The 20,407-nt window shown below is 44.6% G+C and overlaps 2 protein-coding genes across 3 annotated transcripts; both read right to left on the bottom strand.

Annotated features, from left to right (window-relative positions):
* fhl1a (four and a half LIM domains 1a) lies at positions 1-8,462 on the bottom strand. 2 transcript variants are annotated; one of them, XM_068740030.1, is made up of 6 exons: positions 8,400-8,462; positions 2,387-2,568; positions 1,969-2,146; positions 1,173-1,342; positions 886-1,072; positions 1-718 (listed from the first exon to the last, which is right to left on the bottom strand). In XM_068740030.1, the coding sequence occupies exons 2-6, from the start codon at positions 2,540-2,542 to the stop codon at positions 564-566; spliced, it is 846 nt and encodes a 281-aa protein (XP_068596131.1). In that variant the 5' UTR covers positions 2,543-2,568; positions 8,400-8,462; the 3' UTR covers positions 1-563. The 2 variants fall into 2 exon arrangements, with proteins under 2 accessions (XP_068596131.1, XP_068596130.1); XM_068740029.1 differs by lacking the exon at positions 8,400-8,462 and adding an exon at positions 4,580-4,670.
* A 4,845-nt stretch (positions 8,463-13,307) lies between these two features.
* On the bottom strand, positions 13,308-19,518 carry slc9a6a (solute carrier family 9 member A6a). The gene is made up of 16 exons (XM_068740145.1): positions 19,236-19,518; positions 18,301-18,500; positions 17,750-17,827; positions 17,532-17,608; positions 17,323-17,435; positions 16,994-17,099; positions 16,089-16,230; positions 15,611-15,716; positions 15,402-15,490; positions 15,156-15,269; positions 14,810-14,921; positions 14,567-14,720; positions 14,323-14,353; positions 14,137-14,222; positions 13,790-13,895; positions 13,308-13,580 (listed from the first exon to the last, which is right to left on the bottom strand). The coding sequence occupies exons 1-16, from the start codon at positions 19,516-19,518 to the stop codon at positions 13,308-13,310; spliced, it is 2,070 nt and encodes a 689-aa protein (XP_068596246.1).
* Between the last annotated feature and the right edge of the window lie 889 nt (positions 19,519-20,407).

Below are 20,407 nucleotides of genomic sequence, written 5' to 3'. Positions count from 1 at the left end.
ATCACTTCCTCCTTTATTTGAATTTTTCTTTACACTTAGTCACTCAAAGTCTTGAATACATGAGCAGTTTATATGTCGGCATCAATCGCTAAGTCCTGCGTTGTATTTAAAATTCACTCAGAGCACTTTTTTTAATATATATATATGTGATCAATTCTGATGTGAAAGAGTATTAATGATAGATATAATGCAGTTTGCATGTAAAAAGCATCTTTTCTCTGAAAGATTCCAGTCGGGCACTGGCAAAGCTTTTGTCTCACAAGGCTGAGGAATTTAGATTAGTGCGCATCAAAATCCCATAAAAGAACCTCGTAGTCATGTTAGTAATCAATACTGAGGAAAGTTGCAGATAAATGACTTGAGCTACGGTACGTTAAAACTGAAATCAACTGTTGACTGGATAAAGGAACATTTATCCCTAATCAGAAACACAACATTCTTTTATTTTTTTTACCAACAACCAGAAGTAGATTTTTTTGTTCGAACAATATGTTCATGGTCACATGAACAGTTTCGGTGCGATTCCCCTTTTAATCGGCGATGCTGAGCACAGCCGGCGCGGCTCACAGCTTCTTAGCGCAGTCGGGGCAGTGGATGTGATCGCCGCTGATGACGAAGCGCTTGTTGGCCAGGGACAGGGAGCACCTCTTGCAGTTGAAGCAGTACTCGTGCCAGGAGTAGCCCTCGTAGTTCACCACGTTGGTGCCGTGCCCAAACCCTGCGGATGTTAAAGCAACACCATCAGACTCCTGACCTGTTCTTAAAAAGACTTCCTGCTGTTGTTGTTTTCTATCAATCATTATTGATTGATAAAAAACAACAGATTTATGTATTTTGTTTTTTTTATTAAACATTAAACCCTGCTGTCATGAACAGAAGGCCGACCTGTGATGGGGTTCTTGCAGCCGTGGCATTTCTTGGCCACGTCTGCCTTGAAGCAGTCCACGCAGTAAACGTTGTTATCGTGGGAAGTGAAGCGAATTCCTCCCAGAGATTTACGGCAGCTGCGGCACACGAAACAATCGGAGTGCCAGGGCTGGTCCTGGTAGCTGATCCCTCCGGAGGTGATGGGCTGGGGGGGGGGGGCAGATGGACTCGGATCATCCACGCTGGCAGAAAGCAGCCAAACGAATCGCTATTTTTGGAATCCAGTGGTGGATTAAACATCGTACCTGCTTGCAGTGGAAGCATTTCTTGGCAAACTTCTTGTCGTGGCAGGGAGCGCAGTAGATGTCTTCGCCCTTGGCCAGGAAGCTCTGCGTGCGGATTGGCTGCTTGCATTCGAAGCATTTGAAGCAGTCCTCGTGCCACACCTTGTTCTTGTACTCCACGTTCTGGGATCCTAGAAGACAAACACTCAATAAAATCATCCACAGCAATTGTTATTCTTATATTTACTACTACTGTACTATCTTCTTGTCCCGTGAGTGGTCGCCACAGCAAATCAATGTTCTCCACTTCACCCTGTCCTTTGCCTCGTCCTCCCCAACACCAGCCACTCTCATGTCCTCCCTCACTACGTCCATGTATCTTTTCCTGGGTCGTCCTCTAACCCTGTTCCTTGGCAGTTCCATCCTCAGCATCCTTCTACCGATATAGTCCCCGTCTCTCCTCTGGACATGTCCAAAACATCAAAGTCTAATCTCCAAAACGTCTAACCTTCACTGTCCCTCTTATCGTCTCATTTCCAACTTGGTCACTCCCAAGGAGAACCTCAGCATCTTCATCTCCGCCACTTCTAGCTCCGCCTCCTGTCTTTTCCTCAGAGCCACCGTCTCTAAGCCGTCCATCATGGCTGGCCTCACCGCCGTCTTGTAGACCTTTCCCTTCGTCCTCACTTATTCTTATACTTAAATCGTTTTATTTCACAATGTTTGTTGTATTTTGCATCTGCTTTTTTCCATCTCATCGCAGAAACATTTTCATGAGTGAAACAATAAAAAATAAAAATGTGAATTTTAGTCCCACCTGGCATGACCACCTTGTAGCAGCCCTGGCAGCGGCTGCCATCCTCCCTGGCGCCACACTTGCCGCACATTATCTTGCCATCGTCCCTGGCACTGAACTGCTCAGAGGCCAGATTCTTGTAGCACTTGGCACAGCGGAAGCAGTCCTCGTGCCAGTGGCGGTTCTTATGGTGCAGCTCCTGAACACAAAAGTGAGATCTGCAGTAAGAAGAGGGTTTCCTCACGGAGGTCTCATGCAGGCCCATCAAGAGTTAGAGGAGTTTGTAGATAACCTCTCTGCGTGTTAGCCAATCAATGGATGGGATGGGATCTGGATTATAATCCTGATCTGGGAGGTTTGGGTTTGAGCAGAACGCTCAAAGGGATTCTCGTTTCACCTCCCTCGCCCGTTCACTCTTTCGCTCACACTGTGTTTTCACCTTGGCGTCGGCACCAATGGGGCGTCTGCATTCTGCGCAGGTGTTGGCGCAGAGCTTGTCGAAGCACTTGGTGCACACGTGTTTGTCATCCTTCTTCACGTATTTCTTCCCGTGCAGGTTGTCGCGGCAGTAGAAGCAGTCGAAGCGATCGGTCATGGTGGAGGTGAGGTAACTCCTGGGACCTGTGGGGGGGGGGGGGGGGACAAGTCGGCTTTGGTCACCCGGGTGGACGTTTGCTTTGGACACCCGATGGAGACAGATCCTTAGTTCATTAAAAACATGAGTGCATGAAAGGTTGTCTCTTTGTGGCCCCAGATGCACTGGCGACGCATTCGGGGTGTGCCCCACCTCTCGCCCATAAGTCAGATGGATGATTTCTAGGTTCTCTATGTAATGGAGCAGCGTTAACTTGTAGCTCCTAACAGCAGCATTCCAAACCGATGAGAAGAGTGTGAATAAGGTACAAAAAAAACCAGCCCACGGATGTCTGCTTGTTGTCTGCCTGCATCCTGGCCAGCAGCCTTTTCATCAGGCCCTCCCTGGAAAGCTTAGGTCATATTTATAGACCGTCTGGCTAAGTCCCGTCACCCCCCCACCTCAAAAACCTTCCCACTGAGCCAGGGACCAACACGTTCTCTTTTGTCTGGATGTTGGCCCAGTCATTTGATTAGTTGTTAAAGCAAACACTGTCAATAAAGTTGTCTTGATTCCTCATTCATCGACATTCCTGCGTACACCGGGAGCAGACTGTTACATTCCCGGAACAGCTGCTGCGTGGGGACAGTGAGGACATATTGAATTTTGTCTAAATCACTCTCTCTCGCTCTCGTTCCATCTCTCTCTCTCTCAAGATGCCAGGAGCAGCTGAACTTTAGCATAAGTGATTTATTTAGTGCAACATTTTTAATCCGGTCAAAACAACAGGAGGGATGGAGGGAACAATTTCAGGAATGGCATCTAGTCAAAGTAACCATAGGAACAATGACAATATTTATGGAAGGGGGGGGGGGGGACTGCAGCTATTTAAGTGGGACGTGCTCGACGATCGCGTGAAGGAGATGAGCCTTCCGGAGCGTGGAATGTGTCCCTGGGGTGCGTGGACGCATGGATGTGAGTGGCTTTGGAGCATGGCGACCATCTGCAGCTGTGCTAAAGGGATAAAGACTGGAGCGAGGAGCGAGGCAGGACACGCCCCTCTCACTTCCTGGTAGCATTTAATGGCAATGAAACAAGGAAAACCAGCCAGTCCTACGGTCGGCCATGTCAGCACGCACGGACAATGTTTAGGTCTTACAGTGAGCCCAGCCAGCCTGCAGATCTATTTTAGACACATCTCCTCTATATAAAGTGCATTGACCTTCCACAGGAGGCAAATAGAGATGATGCAGACTGATTGTGGCTTCAGATGTTTCCAGTGCTTAAATCTCCTGGAGTAAACACTATGACAGTTGCAGGCGTGGTGTGTCCTGATACCCATCAGGAGAGGGAGCGGATTATTCCACTGTGGCCCCTTTGGGAGGCAGGAAAGGTCAAAAACACCAGTTTGAGCGATGAGTCAGCTCAGACGGTAAATCAGGCAGATCGACCGCTACGTCTTCACCAACGCCGTCGACACTGACGGCTCGTTCTTCTCGAAAAGAAGGCCTCCTAGAAAATCAAGTCGTTTTAACACAAACTTGAGGTGAAATATCCAACAAGAGAAATGAAAATGACCAAAGATGCGATGCTCCAGCCTCACCAGCCTACAAACGTGAGCTCACAGATTTAAACCCAAAGATGAAGCTGTCCTATAACGACGGAGACTCTGTCCATTCAGAGAAATTAATCAAGCTCTGCATGAAAAAGACTGGAATGAATTATTCTGCAAAATGAACCATGGTTCAGTTTTCATCTAAATTGAAAAGTTCTGTGTCCTAAAAATCAATATTACACATCACAACAAATACAAAATATATCTTTATCAGAGGAGGGAATATTCTAGACTCGAGAAAACTTGTTTGATCATATAAATGAAGGATTAATCTTTTATATGTTTTTCAAAGCTCACTGCAAGATGATATTTTGAAGATTAGTGATTTTCCCAGGAAAGCAATTCCTCATTAAAACTATTTATTTTCCCCACATTTTCCATGGAGGCGATGCAATATATATATATATTTTTTAATCTAACGACCAGATTTGTATTTCTTTTACCTGAGAGTCTGTAGAAAGTCATGATTGGTTCCAATAAGAAAGGACAGCAGACGGAGAAAAGAAAGACAGTGCAGGGCCGAGACCCAGTAGCATCCACAGACACCGTCCACCTCTTTAAGTTTTGGGGAGCTCTATATACCCCTCTGTGACCCGCACACACCCCTGACCCAACGTCCAAATCCAACCATCGGCCCTCCAGTCCTTTTTAGGGAATGCATTGGAGAATCGAGTTCATGAGGGAGAGTAGGATAGAGAGTGACATTGATTGGATTCCACTGCTGTAACATCAGAGTGTTAAAAAAAAACAAGAAAGGAAAATACAGTCTGGCTTTGAATAGGGGGGGGGGGGGGGGGGGGATAAAAGATATTCCCACTGCCCCGACATAATACATTTAGCTGGAGTTCAGAACATGTACAGATGACAAGTCGGATCGCCTGGTGTCATAACTCAGATGAGTCACAGGAGGAGCAAGCAGAGATCGACGATGGAGGACGGTGGACTGTTGTCTTCTCATCTCATCCTGACTGCGTGTGCACTTATAGAATACGTCGTCTGCTCAAAGCTAAACTCAGAGACAGAACTATTCCATTTTTAAATCTTTCTGTTATCTTTGGAATTTTTATTCCAAGAGAGAATATTTCCTTTCAAACCTCCGGAAACTCCCAGTGCATTCCTGATCGAGCAACAGAATGACATATTATATTATAATAATCTTTTTATTGAAAATGGAAAGGTTTCCTCTTCTGCTTTATTTAATATTTTAGACAATAGTTTATGAAATCTTTATCATCAAACCTGCATAAATATAGGTTTAAAAACTACTAAATCAATATTATACATTGCAGCTATATTTATACTAATAATGGGGAATTGTTCCTCTCCCACTAAGAAGAACTGGGATTTTTACCTAGAGTGCTGGAGGAAGGTAATTTTGATGAAATTTTATTTATTGTTTTTGCAACTTTTACGAAATTTGAGGCCGATTCAGATCACTCTAAAAATTGAATGGGCTCCAAATTAGACAGAGACCCATCTTCATATATTTTTTTTATCACGATCCATCCAGCAGTTTCTCCTCGCCAAAAACATAACCTTCTCGGCGGATCATAATGGGAATAAGATCCTGAGGAGAGGGAAATCAATTAGAATCCTGAAAAATCAACTAACCACAGGTAGGAAGCATGACAGACTCATTACTTAAATTCATTGAATAAACAGCATCTGATCGTTAGCACACATCGGATATGTCCGTCTGCAGCAGAGCCTGTTTGTCCTATAATCTAATATCCCTCTAATCCCACAAACACTAATTGACAAGCAGGAAGGTGCAACGAACAGGCCTGTGTTTGTAACATAAAGATGTCTTCCTCTATTTCTTAACATTTTATTCCTCTGTTTAAATCTGTTTAATATCTTAAAGCATGGGAGCACTTTAAATCCAGAATAATTCCTGCCACTGAAGAAGGCAGATCTAATCTCTCACATACAGTGTCAGATTTTGAAATTCATCCTGTCATGCGAGGATAATTTATTTATTTATTTTTGCTAAAAAAAATATTTTTTGGCTTCAATCCCATCAACTCTCGCCTCAGAGAAACAGGAAATATGGCCTGTACTTCCTGGAAAATGGGAGGAAATCACTCGAATCACTGGAATATACACACGGTCACTGTTGCTTCTGTGTCTGAGAGCTCGTCTCTCACCGCGACCTCTCGCCCTGGACGTCTCTGTATATCAGCAAGCGCCCAAATCTGGTTAGCTGGCAGACTATCACTATCAGGGGACTCGATGACTCATCGTGCACACACACACACACACACACCCGCTGAGGCCAAATATGTGTGGACAAAAAGGTCACAAGAGCAGCTCTCCCAATACAGGAACACTCCAGTCCAGCTATGTGCTTGTGCGCGCACACACACACACACACACAGAGACTTTCAGATAAAGCCCTGACTGTAAGCCAGTGAACACTTCAGCTCTCTGGTCTCATATGACTGAAGCCTCTAAACACAAAGTCCCTCCTGCTGGGGTTTGAAATAGTAGGATATAAAGGATAAGATATAAAGTCGTGACGTTCTTCTTCGCAGACAGTGGACGGTGGCCTTCATAGCATCCTGCAAAGCCCCACTATGAGCCAAGGGTCAACAGTTTTACCACAACAGAGAGGAACTCATTTTAACAACTTTAGAATCAGTGATGAAGAATAAAGAGGCGCTTTCAGCCAAGTTCTGCAAGGAACAGAACTGCGACTCTACTTAAATCTACTATTTTATCATACACTTCATATTTCAGAGAGAAATGTACCTATTAACCCTTCACAGTAACAATAAACAAGCAATCAAACTGCATTAATACACTAAATAATACTTTGTACTTCTCTGTAACGCAAGCCATCAAATCATTCTCTCATCTCTTCCTCTCTTTTTCTTCTTCTCTTTTTTCCACAAAGTAATCACAATTCAGTTGAAAAAAGGGGGGGTAGAGGACAACATGCAGTTTTGGATAAGCGAGCCGTGATCCACGAGAGGGAGCGTCGGCTCTGCTCGGCCCACCCCGACCGACAAAGCAGCATTACCTAAATAGGAGCAGTGCACAGGGCCAGAGCTCTGCCAGCTGCGGCTACTCTCACGCTCTCATTTGCGTTAATAAAGGACGTGATGAATGGACCCTCTTAACTAAAGTACGTCTCTGCCCAAATGCATTGCAAGTCATTTTGGATGCCAAAGTGTCCTTCTGCTGCCCTGATGGAGAGGAGGCCGCTTTGTTTAAAATGGGATTTAGATTATGCACAATAGATGGCAGGATTTATGAATGAATAAATTTATTCACCGAGTTCACATAAAGACATAAAAAAAAGATGAAAAGTGTGCCATTAATGAATTATTGGGACACAAATATCACGCAGAGAGTAAGAAGTGGGTTATTCTATTGCTTAGTGGAGGAGAAAATCTGACGGGATTTTGAGAGATGATGACGTCATACTTGAGTCCAGGGTGCCCGCTGGAATAACCGCAATCGCAGTCTCTTTAGTGACGTCATTCATTTGGTTTGGCAGCGGCCCAGACTCGACTGGAGGAGGTTAGGTGATCCACTCCCAATTCAGGCTATATCTTTGGGCTCTGTCGTTCCTTTTAATCTGAGATTAGGCTCGTCTCGAGATCTTCTGCAATCAAATAAGAAGCTGTGTTGTGCGTCACGCTGCATCAAAGCGGTTCAACAAAATCCCCACAGGGATTGATAAAAGTAGCAAAAAATGAACATTAAAAGCTTCATAAAAGAGTGTGTTTTTTTTTTTAAGTGCTAGTAATTATTAGAATCTAATAATTAGATTGTAAAACCCGAAAGCAAAAATATCGATTTAAATATGTGAATATATTTAAAACAATACGTTATAATATTTAAATCTGCTATACTAATGCAGGGGAGTAAAACTCAGTGGAACAGCCGGAGGTACAGCCAAAATCTGATTCCTGAAATAAAGAACATTTAAATCTAAACATCCAGTTTAGGACAAGAAACACGGGCGCGCATGTGCCAATGCCGAACAACGCGCGTCACCTGTTGAGCATATTAAAACACTTTACCAACAATTATTAAAAGGACTAAATGCTGAAATTAAACTGTAGCTAATTTTTCTGTACGTTTTATGAGCCAAATAACGCGACTGGCTCATGTCGAGTAGATTCGTGCGATCGGTTTGTGCAATTACGCATTTGGCATTCTGCGCTTCAGTGCCTCAGGATAACGCTCTGCCGTGGCGCTGCCTGTTAAATATAATCCGATAATCCGACTAGAAAGCTGCGGCTCCAGACTCACCTCCAGAAAATGAGGAGATGATGCGCGTTCACTCAGCACCAGCTGGACGCTCGGTGGGTTTGGCCGAGAGGTGAAATGTGCGGAGGAAACGCAGCTTTAAAGGAAAGAGAGCAGTGAAAAAAAAAAAAAAAAGAAGCTGCCAGACTTGGGCCAAACCTCCGTTAACTCCCATAAACAATGACCTCAAGCAGGAATGTACCAAAGTTCTCGTATAGAGGCCGCACTCCAAGCGCAGCTCTGCGTCATCAGCCAGAGGTTGGACAGGAACCGCTGCATGTGGCGCAGGACTCAGATCATCATTCTGTGTGTTAACTATGTCCATCTGTTGCTGATGGATGGAACGACACACTTTTGTCCTCCCCCTGTCTCACCCCCCCTCGTCTCCTTGTTTGGTAGTGAATAAAGGAATTACTCCAAGATGACTCATTGATTGCTTAATCCAAAATTGCAGTCTTTGCACCGATCTGCTGTAATGAAGGATGATGTAATGGACAAATGTGTCCCTGTTATATAATACCAATGACTGCTTTTAAAAGATAAATAAAAACTGTTTCTTGCGTCATGGTTCAAAGCAGGGCCGCTACTAGACATAAAGCTCCTTTGGGGCATAGAAATCATGCAGGCCACCCCACTGCTGTCCATCTGTGCTGTCTCCACTGCAGCAGCTCCTGATACAGAAATTATTTCATTACACATTCTGTATTTTAGAAAGATTTTCAACAGAGCTGTAGCATTAGTTTATACAGGTAACATTTATATCTGATAAAGCCCCATCTCAAGCAGAGAGTGTTATCTGCAGTCTTACACAGCAGTGCATTAAAAACAGCTCAATCTGAAATAAACTTAAGAAAACACAAAACCACAACACTTTTATTTTGATTAAAACCGAATTACTTTGACATTTTAGTCCCCCCCCCATTTGTAATTAATCAAATCCCAAACAGAGGAGGCAGTAAAAACTGAAATGAGAGATTTTCCTGGGAAACATTGGATCAAAATGGGGCAAGTGCCTCATAAAAATAGTTCTGAGGGTCCATTACGGAGATCTGATATAAACGAGGGGCGAGAGAAGAATGTGTTTGTGCACTTAAAGATCACAAGAGTGGAATTTAAAGTCACAAGGTCACATCTATTGTTTGTTACTCTAACATCAAGCCAAAAACACGACCTAAATGACTTCTTGTACATTTACCGGTACACATCTGCTGGTGCAGAAGCCTCTCGGCTGGTATACTACAGTCTTGTACTGTTTGAGGGCAAAAAGTTCAGGCTGTGGCTTTTGAAACTGCTGCACAGTTCGATTTAGTTTACTCTCCCTGGAACCCATTACTGATGATCTAGCTGGCACATCCGGTCTCAAAGTTCACCTGCAGCAATGATAAATAAACATATACTTAGTATTATTTATTGTTTTCTATTTATATCGCATCTTTAGAAAAAAAAATATTTTGAGAAAAAAGGATGTGGGAATATAATTGTAATGCGTGAAAAAAGAAAGTCAGTATAGCAAAATTAAAAGTTAAAATTCATAGAAGAAAACAATTCAGATTTTATGAGAATAAAGTCATTAAATAAAGGTAAATAACATAATAATTTGGGTTCTCACACAATCTTTTCAAAAGTTTCAATTTTTATTTATTTATTAACAAACTACAGCATAAAAGTTTGGCAAAATTTGCACCGTTTTCTTTTAGTTTTCAGTCACCTTATTTTGCAATGTCAAATAAAGTCAGAAACATTTCCTGTATCCACATACATATTTAATGGGTTCTTTCCTCACTGTTCTTGCATCATCCTGCAAACAGAACCAACAAACGGACATAGGTGAGCACATAAAGACATTTTTGGCATAAGAAAGTTTGCATTCCTTTCCTGCATACCCATCTTATCCATGTTTGGGACCGCAGATGCTGCCTAAATCTTTTTGCGGCAATCTCTCAGGATTATCCAGCTCCGGCCCAAAATGTAACGAATCCCTCTGGAGTCTTTAATAATCTTTAATCATGAGGCTAACTGCCATATTTCAAGAGACTGAAGATTAGAAATCTGATATTAGCATAATAAAAGCACTTCCACTGGTGCCCTTTCCCACTTCATGCGGACGGGGGTTATCTCTGGATCTCCATAGATACACTCTTACACAACACAAACATCCAATAAACAAAGTAAATGAGGAGCTTAAATTAAAAGCACATGCTTCTGTTTATTGACCGTTGCACGCACATGGACAGGTGGGAGGATATATTTACACAGATGTAAACAGTCAGTACCTGCAATAGGAAGGAGAGAGAAAGACACACACACACACACACAATTTACAGTAGAAAGATAGCACAAAGCACAGCAGGCCTCTTTGGTCAGACGAGGATTTCCAGTGATCAAAGCCAGCAGAGCGAACCCATCCTGGTTTAGAGCCGGCGGTAACAACAAAACCAGCATCACATTATTTCATGTGTCAGTTGAAGAACAGCGGGAAACAAATCTGCTTGTATATATTTATTTATTTATTTGTTTTTTTGTCCATCAGCAGAGAGGACAAGTGGATCCTGGGTCTGCAGAAGACATGGCAACAAACAGCATTCAGACAGTCGCTGGTTACAAACACACTGAAGTACCCGAATGGCAACGAGATGATCTGCAACGATGGTGTGAAAGTACGGCCGTGTAAGCGCGGCGCCGAACGCATACTCTTACAAAGTAAAATCCATCAAAGAAAGTCAATATCAGTGGTGCTTCATTAAAGTGATGCCAGCTCGCCGTTCAGCCTCGACGCCTCCACGACCTTCAGAGCAAATACAAAAAAGGTCAATTAAATAAAAGCAACATGTTCAGACGGCCACTAAAACGCACGGCATGGAAAAACGATGCGGCATTCTGGGCTGGCGCGAGTGCAAATGGATTTCGGTCATTGTTTCCATTCCTAAAAATCATAACTGATAATAACAAAAGAGACGTATAAATGAATGAGATGTAAAAAACAACAACAGAAAGATAATTTCATGGACAAAATGTTGCCTGATCTAAAACCAAAGGTGGGAAAACGCTGAAATGAGAATTTCCTGCACAGCAGAAGGTAACTGTAGAAGAATATTGTTCTTCCTTCCATCTCTTTATCACCCCCCCCCCAACACAAACTCTTACCATCCCTACGTTTCCATCTCTCTCTCTCTTCCGTCATTCATTTCCTTTCAACCCTTCTAAACTCGAGGATCGCCCCTCCTCCACCAGGCCCCTTTGCTTCGATCAAGTCAGCACAGCGTTGCCGTGGTGACGCCCTGCCAACGTTTCCTGTTAAAACCGCATTACAAGCTGCGGTGCTCTGCACAGGAAGGAGGCCAATTAAACCTTCCTCTCATCCAGAGAGAACTAGGAGTTAAACGTAACAGAGCCGTCCACCAAACATCTGTTTAGTCATCAAACCGTCAAAAGATCAGCGAAGACAGTGAACAAAGAAAACCCAAAACGCTGCTTTCGGCTGCTCTGAGAATAGCCTGCCAGAGTACAACGGTGAATATCCGCTTACAAAAGGAAAGAAATGATGAGAAGAATAATCAGATGGCCTTTCTGGGCTCAAATCAACGGTTGCCATAATCAGCTGATTATCAGCTAAGCTAATCAGGAATGAGTCAATGTAAATTTACAACATTTATTATTTCAACTTAAATTCTGGGGTATTTGACCTGTAATCTGTGATTTTGCGATTGTCAGACATCATTGTCCTAACGAGTGGTCCGTCGTACAGGAAATGTTTTAATCAGTGAATGATCGTTACTGAGTGCAGCCGATTTAAACAGGTGGCTCAGAGTTCTACTGTGTGTGTGATTTTCAGTTTCATTCATTACAACCCCCCCCCCCCCCCCCCAAAAAAAAGAAAAGAAAAGAAAAAGTTGATCAAAGGTCTTGACATTAATGCACGACTGCAAATAAAACACATCTTCACAAAATCAAATACGCAATACGAACGCGGGTCCGTCTGCGTTGCGTCTTCACAAAGTGTCGCAACGCAGGGCAGAAATGGCACGAAGCTTTCTCTGTTAAAGCCTGGATCTCTTTGTCGGAGCAGCAGCCCCTCCGTTCAAGCTGTGAGCAAATATCGGCTCCTAAAATAAGGTGTGAAGCTCCCCTCTGCGTCACAGTCAAAGGTCATTGGACGAGATCCACAACGCCCATTTCCAGGTCACACTATTTACAGATGAAAAGCAACCACACACCCGCTGGATATATTGCTACCTTATGGTCCCCATAGGTGTGACTATTTTTGTTGCATTTTTTTTTTTTTTTTTTACACAAAAGAACCTTCGCGACTGTAGGACATCCCGTCTCAAACTGGCAACGCTTCCCAGAGCCGATGCTTCCAGTACGGGCTTGCCGGGCCTAAAACAACGATTCGCAGGCACTTGGTTGTAACAAAATATACAGTAAAGTCTTCCAGGAGTTCAGATTACCTCTGATGCACAGAGAAAAGGCAGCAACATTCACGTTCAGACCCAAAAACACGAAAGCCCTCAACGTCCCAGACAAAGGAAACGACAGGGATCCTCGGCATGCATCAACGTTATAGTTATCTTCAGATAAACCGTACAAACTAGCTAGCGGGTTGGTGCTTGCATTCGCACACTAACACATGCTAACACATGCTTGACCTCCGTGCAATGCTACGGCAAAAAACAACCTGCCAATAAATAAGACCATAATACAAATATGGCAGATGCCATGGAGGGTGTGGGAAAGCTGAAGAAGAATGAGGTAGGGACAGCGATGTGCCACTAGAGGGCGTGAGAAAACACAACAGTGGGAGGAAAAAAGAAAGCAGAAAATAAGGCAATGCGAGCTAAAAATAGCTGTGAAAGATGGAGTGCCAGGTACTGGATGTTTGTTCGATGCCTTGGGTTGTCTGGGTTGGTGCCTTCACATCCGCAAACGGTGATGGGGGTCCGTAAACGGGGGCTCAGAGTCGTCCATGGGCAGCACCAGGCGCGTGCCCCTCATCACCAGCTCGTGGTCCCCGCAGGTCAGCTCCCTGTCCAGGTCGTCGGCGGCGGCGACGCCAGTGAAGGCCGGGCCTCGGCTAGTGTGGGCACCGGTAGCGTCCGTGCTGACCGTGATGTCGCCGTAGGTCAGGCTGATGTCGCCGTCTGTCAGGATGAGGTCAGAGTCGTCGTCCTTCAGCTGGCACTCGTTCTGGAGGAGTAGCGAGAGTAAAACACACAAGGCATGACTTTAGTTCTGGAACGCTGGTTAGCACGGGTTGATCTCCCGCCGTCTGCCCAGGAAGACAGACTTAAACTGCAGCTCCGCGCTTTAAGACTCCGAACCAGAACGGTTTCCATCCAATAATACAGGATAACGCTTGAAGTCAAAAAGAGATGGTGTGTAAAGCAGCGACTGACCTCATAGGCCTGGGGGCTGGTGAGGAAGCGGGCGAGCGGGCCGCAGCAGGGAGGCAGCGTGGCTGTGAGGGGGGGGCCGCTGTGAGTCAGAATGGGCTTCATATAACTGGAGGGGGGGGGTACAATTAAGGACTTTATAACAAACAGACAAAGATTCCCAAAAGAAGAAAGCGTGAACAGAAAACGGTTACATAAGAAAATGTAAGTCTTTTACTTAATATACTGTACATTACACTTAAAGCCAGTTGGTGGGGTGTTGGGGGGGGGGGGGCGTTTTTTCCTCATGTGGAGGTGCTCCCTCTGCTGTCTGACTAGGAACAGACTTGACATTTGCCTACAAAGGATACTTGTGGTCAAAGTTGTACCAGATCCTAAAAAGCCAGGCACTTTCTTGCTTGGTGCTTCTTCTGTCCGAGCCTTCGGCAATATCCACCTAAAAGAAGAAAGGTGCTCAACTGGAGACTGGAGACGTTTTAAAGTCTAGATCTGGAGACTTTAAAACGCACCTGACAGTAGCTTTGCATTTCACTTACAGAGTTTTCTTGATCTGAGTCCACTCCGACTCTGTCCAAGGAGAAAACAGAGTTAGAAACCATCAGAGTAGACCAGCCTGAAATGCCCCCCCCCCCCCCCCCCCCAATTCATTCATTTCCTGCTGGAGCTTCAGGTAAACAGTGATTTTTTAATATATATATATAATAAGAGTCCATTAAATCAGAATTACTAAAACACAAAACCATTCAGACCCAGGATCAGCGTTAGGGTGAGGAGGTGTACCGTATGCGCTGGCAGGACAGCATCTGCGTGGTGCCTCCCCCACAAACCCAGACGGTGAAGAAAACCACAAGCAGGGTGGTAGAAAACATCATCTGGCGGGCATACGTCGCCGTGTCCCTGATGGACAGGGCAAAGGTCATCGCGCCTCGCAGCCCTGAAGCGCACAAGTAAAAAAAAAAAACGTCGCCCACGCACAAACACTAAAAGACAAATCAAGTGGACGTGCTGCGGTTCCACGCTCACCTGCAAACATCATCATGTGCTGGAAGTTGGATGTGATCTTGTTGCGTCGTCCCAGATTAACGAGGAACGACAGCGGGTAGATGTTAGCCGCTCTACCCAGAAACACGGCCAGCTGGGGGGAGGAAAGGGTTAAGGGGCAGAGCGCAACCCAATTCTCCGCACTCTGTGCCAAGCTTCTTTATTGTGCCTTTTCGTCAGTTACTATTTTTGTCCCTGTGGTTGATTTCAATACTGTGAGAACTTTTGCCTTTGGCGGCCGAGAGGCGATGAAGTCAGCATCGTATTAATAAAGTCAAACCAGCATCCTGAGCAGACGATTCAAGCGCCTCGCAAGCAAAAAAGATACGAAAGCTCCGACAATGAACATGGGATTGAAGACGTGGTTCTGGAAGGTGAACAGGGTCAGACCCATGTAGGAGAAGATGAAGTTCTCTGCCAGGAAATTCAGCAGTTCAAACAGCTGCAACACAAGAGGCAACAACTTCTCACTTTTAAAACATTCACTTTACAGCCGATATAAAGGCGCAAACGCAAGTCGGTGCTTAGAAGGCAGAACGGGACGAGCCGAGGCGTCCCTGTAATCCAGCCTGACCTGCTTGGTCCGGTCCCGGGAGTCCGCAGACAGATTGTTGAAGGTGTAGTGGGCCTGGGTGATTCCACAGAACAGCACCGCCACCACACCTGCAGCAGACGAGACGAATGAGACGATCAAAAACAACCATTATCGATAGCACGTGTGCGTGTGTGTGTGTGTGCGTGTGTGCGTGTGTGTGTGTGCGTGTGCGTGTGTGTGCGCGCGACCTGTGAAGCCGCAGGCCTCCGCCAGCAGGAATGTGCTCCACGACATGAGGAAGAACAGCGCCGTCTCCAGCAGCTGGAAGTCCCGCAGCTTGGTGAACTTAGTGACGTGAGGACAGCAGTCAAGGAGTTTAACAGAACACAAGATGGCGTTTTTTAAATCTCTTATTCATCCAAAATCTAGAACCTATCGCCAACACCAGAACGAGCTAAATGCTAAATATTTGGTCCATCCATTCGTGCACACACTCACACCTATGGACAAATTAGATGCACGTTTTTGGAGGCGGGAGGAAACCGGAGAGCCTGGAGAGAACCCACGCGGGCACGGGGGAGAACATACAAACTCTGTGCCCTCTCGATTTGAGGCGACAGCGCTAACCACTACGCCACGATGCCGCCCATTTGATTTAAAATCCAAACATGCCTATTCCCACGAGAAACATCTTATGCTCTTAATTAAACGGCAGGAAAGGGATATGAGGGCAGTGACGGCTCCAGTGGCCATGCCCAGAGCGAAGGAGCCGCTGAAGACGCCGAGGAACATCCCGAAGGATTTCAGCATGGCCATGATCTCGAAGGTGTGACTGTTATCTCCTTGTGGCTGGTACGCTACTATCGACCTGAGGACACAAAACGCGCCTCTTTAATGCAAACGGGCCCCCCGCAGCAAAAAACACACAGAGCGAATCGTGAAGCTCGACGGAGACTTCGAAAGGCACACAGGAAACAGAGCAACGCCGGCACGCTACGATGCAAGTCGCTCACCTGCAGCAGCTGCACGTTCCACCAGTGGGCTTTCAATACAAGATGTCTTATTCACACAAAACCGGAGGAGTTAATGGAGGCCAGAGGAAAGGAACAAAGGCGTCTCTGATGGGTGAGCGCAAAGGAAGGGAGGCAGGGGGCATTTTGGATGTGGAACAAGAAAAATGGACCAGGGACATTTTTCATTCTCAGAGGGAATTAAAGTTCAAATAAAGAGATGGTTTCGCTGCTTTAATAGAAAAAAGAATAATATGAAGCGTGTGTGAAAATATTCTTCGTGAGACAACGGCCTCATTAAAACACCGGAAAGAATGGGATGACACAAAGGAGAGGGAATTTAACCAAGACGATTAATTTAGCTGATTTAATTCAGCCTTTTCATGTCAGGAGTGGAAAAGCAAATGGTCGGCGATTGTGTTCGAGTTGCGTCTCAAAAGGCACACGATCCAACAATCTATTTTGCACATTGCATCAATAGACTGGTCAGAGCGCCCTCGTGTTAGGATCTACATTTACAGTCCCACGAAGACGAGTACAGGCGGCTCAAGGGTCGCCTCGTCTTCTGCGCGGCGCTAATAGTGCCGTTTAAATGTGATGTCAAGAAGACGGACGACTTACGAGGACAGGACCACGGCCACGGCGTCGTTCAGCACGCTCTCACCGAAGAGCAGAGCGTACAGATCCACGTCTACCTGCAGCTCGTTGAAGATGGCCAAGACCGTCACTGGGAACAAAGACGAGGTAACCCAAATAAAGGGAGCCAGAACACTCAACTATTTCAGTAGACCATTTGTTGATTTATTTCCATCATAATTGAACTCCCTAATATATCATTATGTATATTTCTCCTATTGTTAGTTCTACAGCTAAAAATAAAAGAACATCTCTATAGATTTCCGTTATTTGTTTATTTAGATGCGACCATTTTAATCGCAACACCACAATACCAGGATCTGTGGCCGAGACGATGGCGCCGAAGAAGAGGCAGTCAGTGAAGAAGAAGTCGCCGCCCAGCTGTCCCACCCGCTTCATGAGCGTCACGCAGCCGTACATCATCAGCCTGAGGGAGGAACAGCGTGTTGAACAGATTTTAACTGCAATACAGGGCTGACGGCTTTTTCTTTGTTAAAGTTGATGTGATGTGCTTTTCGCTCACCCAATGACAAAACAGGAAATAACCGTCCCCAGAAACGCGTACGCCAGGATGGACCCAATGTTACGGAAAAAGTGTCTCTGAAAGACAAAAGGCCCTCGTCTCATCGACAAACATCTGCATAGCGAGTATGGACAGACGCTCCATACTGACAAGAGGACAGAACTTTATTAACAACTGTTTGTGTAACAGCAGATTAAGTATCTGAAATGCGGCTGTACCCTTTTTAAGCTGTAGCCGGCGTGGAAGATGATAGGCGGCAGGAGAATATTGAAGAACACTTCAGGGTCAAAGGTCACCTTTGTCAGAAAGAAAGATTCAGATTAATAAATGATAGAAAAACTGATTTCAATGGATACTTTGATCAACTGCGTTATCAATTAGCAAATTGAATAATAAATCAGAAATGACAAGGACAGCAAAATATGTACATAACATATACCAACACAGTCATTTGGACCTTTTTAATCTAATATAATCCACAGTATATTATAGCATATACGAGAATATAAATATAATTCATGTGGAGAATGCTGAATTTGTGTCATGTAAACACTTAAAACAGAAGAAGCTCATTAGTACGTAAATCATCCATCACTCTCACCACAGATTCAATTGATAAAACATTTAATCTATAAATGTGAGAGGATAAATGTGATATACGTGTATCGTGAAATCGATTGGTTCTGGGTCGAGAGAACTTTCACAATACACCAATGAACAGTGGTGCGATGCACTTCCTGTGGTCGCTGCCTGGCGCCACCGTCTGTACCTTCCTCAGCATCTCATTATCTTGCCCATCGTCCAACCCGCTGGCGCTGATCTCTCCGTTCAGCGTGTACTCGTAGAATCTACCGCTGACGTTGATCAGCAGCCTGGGCGGGCTGGCGTTAACGGGGCAGCTCAGCGTGATGTTGCTGCTGTCCCGAGGAACGTGGATGCCGTATCGCAGGACCACACCGACAAGCAGCCCTGGGGGGGGGGGGGGGGGGACACGACGGTCAAACGTATTCAGAAATCAGAATACTTTAATAATCCCCATAAGGAAATTATATAAAGCATGTTTAAATACCCAAAGGTTAACCAAAGTGCTGTAGAATAAATAAAAAAAACTACAAATATTACTATACAATAGAAAATACAATATTAAAACACATCTGTACATATTGAGTGTGTGTGTGTGTGTGTGTGTGTGTGTGAGTGAGTGTGAGTGCGTGTGTGTGTCCGTTCAGATGTAGGAAGCCTTGACGATGGAATCTGAGAGAAGAGGGAAACGCTCACTCTCATATGTACAGCCTGCTTTATTTTGCTCACGTCCATTCTTGTCTTCAGAGAAGTGAAAGTGAAGTGAAAACTTGACTAGTTTATTATTATTATTATTATAGAGTTGACTTTCATTAAACTTGAACTACCGGTAATAAAGTGTTGCTTTAGTAGAAGAGCGTTTAAGGTTGAAGGTTAGATTCCCACAACAGGTTTCTATAGTAACCAAACCGAGAATGAGTCAGACTAGCCGGAATCAGCGTGGTAAACCAGATTACCGGTACCCCGATTTACGGAGCCCTTGAGCAACCTGGCTGCTTGAAGGCACTTCAAAGACTGGACTCGCACTGCTTTCATCCCGTGACGGTGACGGAATTAATCTCGAGGGTAATTCCACGCACTAAAATGAAAGTCACGACACCAACGACGTTTGGAGCGCCTCACCATAAATCATCGCCAGCCCGGTTTCGTGAAGGAACCGGAACCGCCGGTGTTTGAACAGCCAGATGGTGAGGATGGTGAGGGTGAGGAGCATGATGAAGATCAGCAGGTCCGCGCTGTCCTGCCTGTGGCTCTCCTCGGCCCTTTTCTCCGTGACGATGTTCTCCATGGCGCTGTCCTCCTGCGGCGATGCTGCTGCTCGGCAAACGCAGACGCAGACGGGCAGGGTGACCAGCAGGAGCGGCCGCAGCGTCCTGGTCGTCCTCCGGGCGGTCACTTTAAACATGGTTCCTGCCGCTCGGTGGTCAGACGCTGTCGTTGTGGAGAACACGTTAAGATTTGTGCAAATAATATTCACGAACAGGGAGACCAGACAGACGACAGCAACAGAATCGGCGACCCGGAAGTGAAAACTGTTTTTATTTTTTCCCCCAGAAAGGGTTCACTATTTATTTAAAAGCACAACTATGAGATGTTGCTGCTTTTAATAAACGACACAGCAGCAATATAAATGTAACCTATTGTGTGTGTTTCAGTGTTAGCCTGTAATGAATAATTATATTGATTTTGGTTGTTTTTCAGGGAGTATTTCTATATCCGGTCAAAATAGTTGCGACTGAGAATATGAAATCTTAAATAGACGTTTATATGAAACGCTAGATAATGCCTTGAACGCTATTAATATACTGAACAACTCATCAATGAATGATTAATCAAACTGTTTTTGCAAAAAAATAAAAATAAAACTAGAAATACAGAATCGCAAAATGTGGGGATAAGGCTTTTATCTTGTGCGAAAATGTTAGATGTTTATAAATGTAGTGCTGCATACGTTAGATATTTTGACGAGGTAAAATCGATGGCAAAATTGTTTAATTATATGGGAATATATTTTGATGTAGTTTTAATTTGCCCCAGAACACCCAACGCGAGAAATCTCGCGATACAGTTAGAGAAGTTGAAATGTGACGTTCCCGTTTGTCGTACATTTCTTATTTTGCCACAAGTAATGCTATACTGTATGCTAACGATACGATTTAAATATGGACTTCGGCGTCTGTTGCAATTGTCAGACAAACATAACAACAAGGACTTTTGTTTCTGTAAAGACAAACGTAATACACAACATGAACAATCAAGAACAAAATCCAACAATATAAGTCACGTAATTATTA

Source organism: Brachionichthys hirsutus, chromosome 6 (assembly GCF_040956055.1).
Source record: "Brachionichthys hirsutus isolate HB-005 chromosome 6, CSIRO-AGI_Bhir_v1, whole genome shotgun sequence".
Lineage (NCBI taxonomy): Eukaryota > Metazoa > Chordata > Actinopteri > Lophiiformes > Brachionichthyidae > Brachionichthys > Brachionichthys hirsutus.
This window is presented reverse-complemented; position numbering and strand designations above follow the sequence as displayed.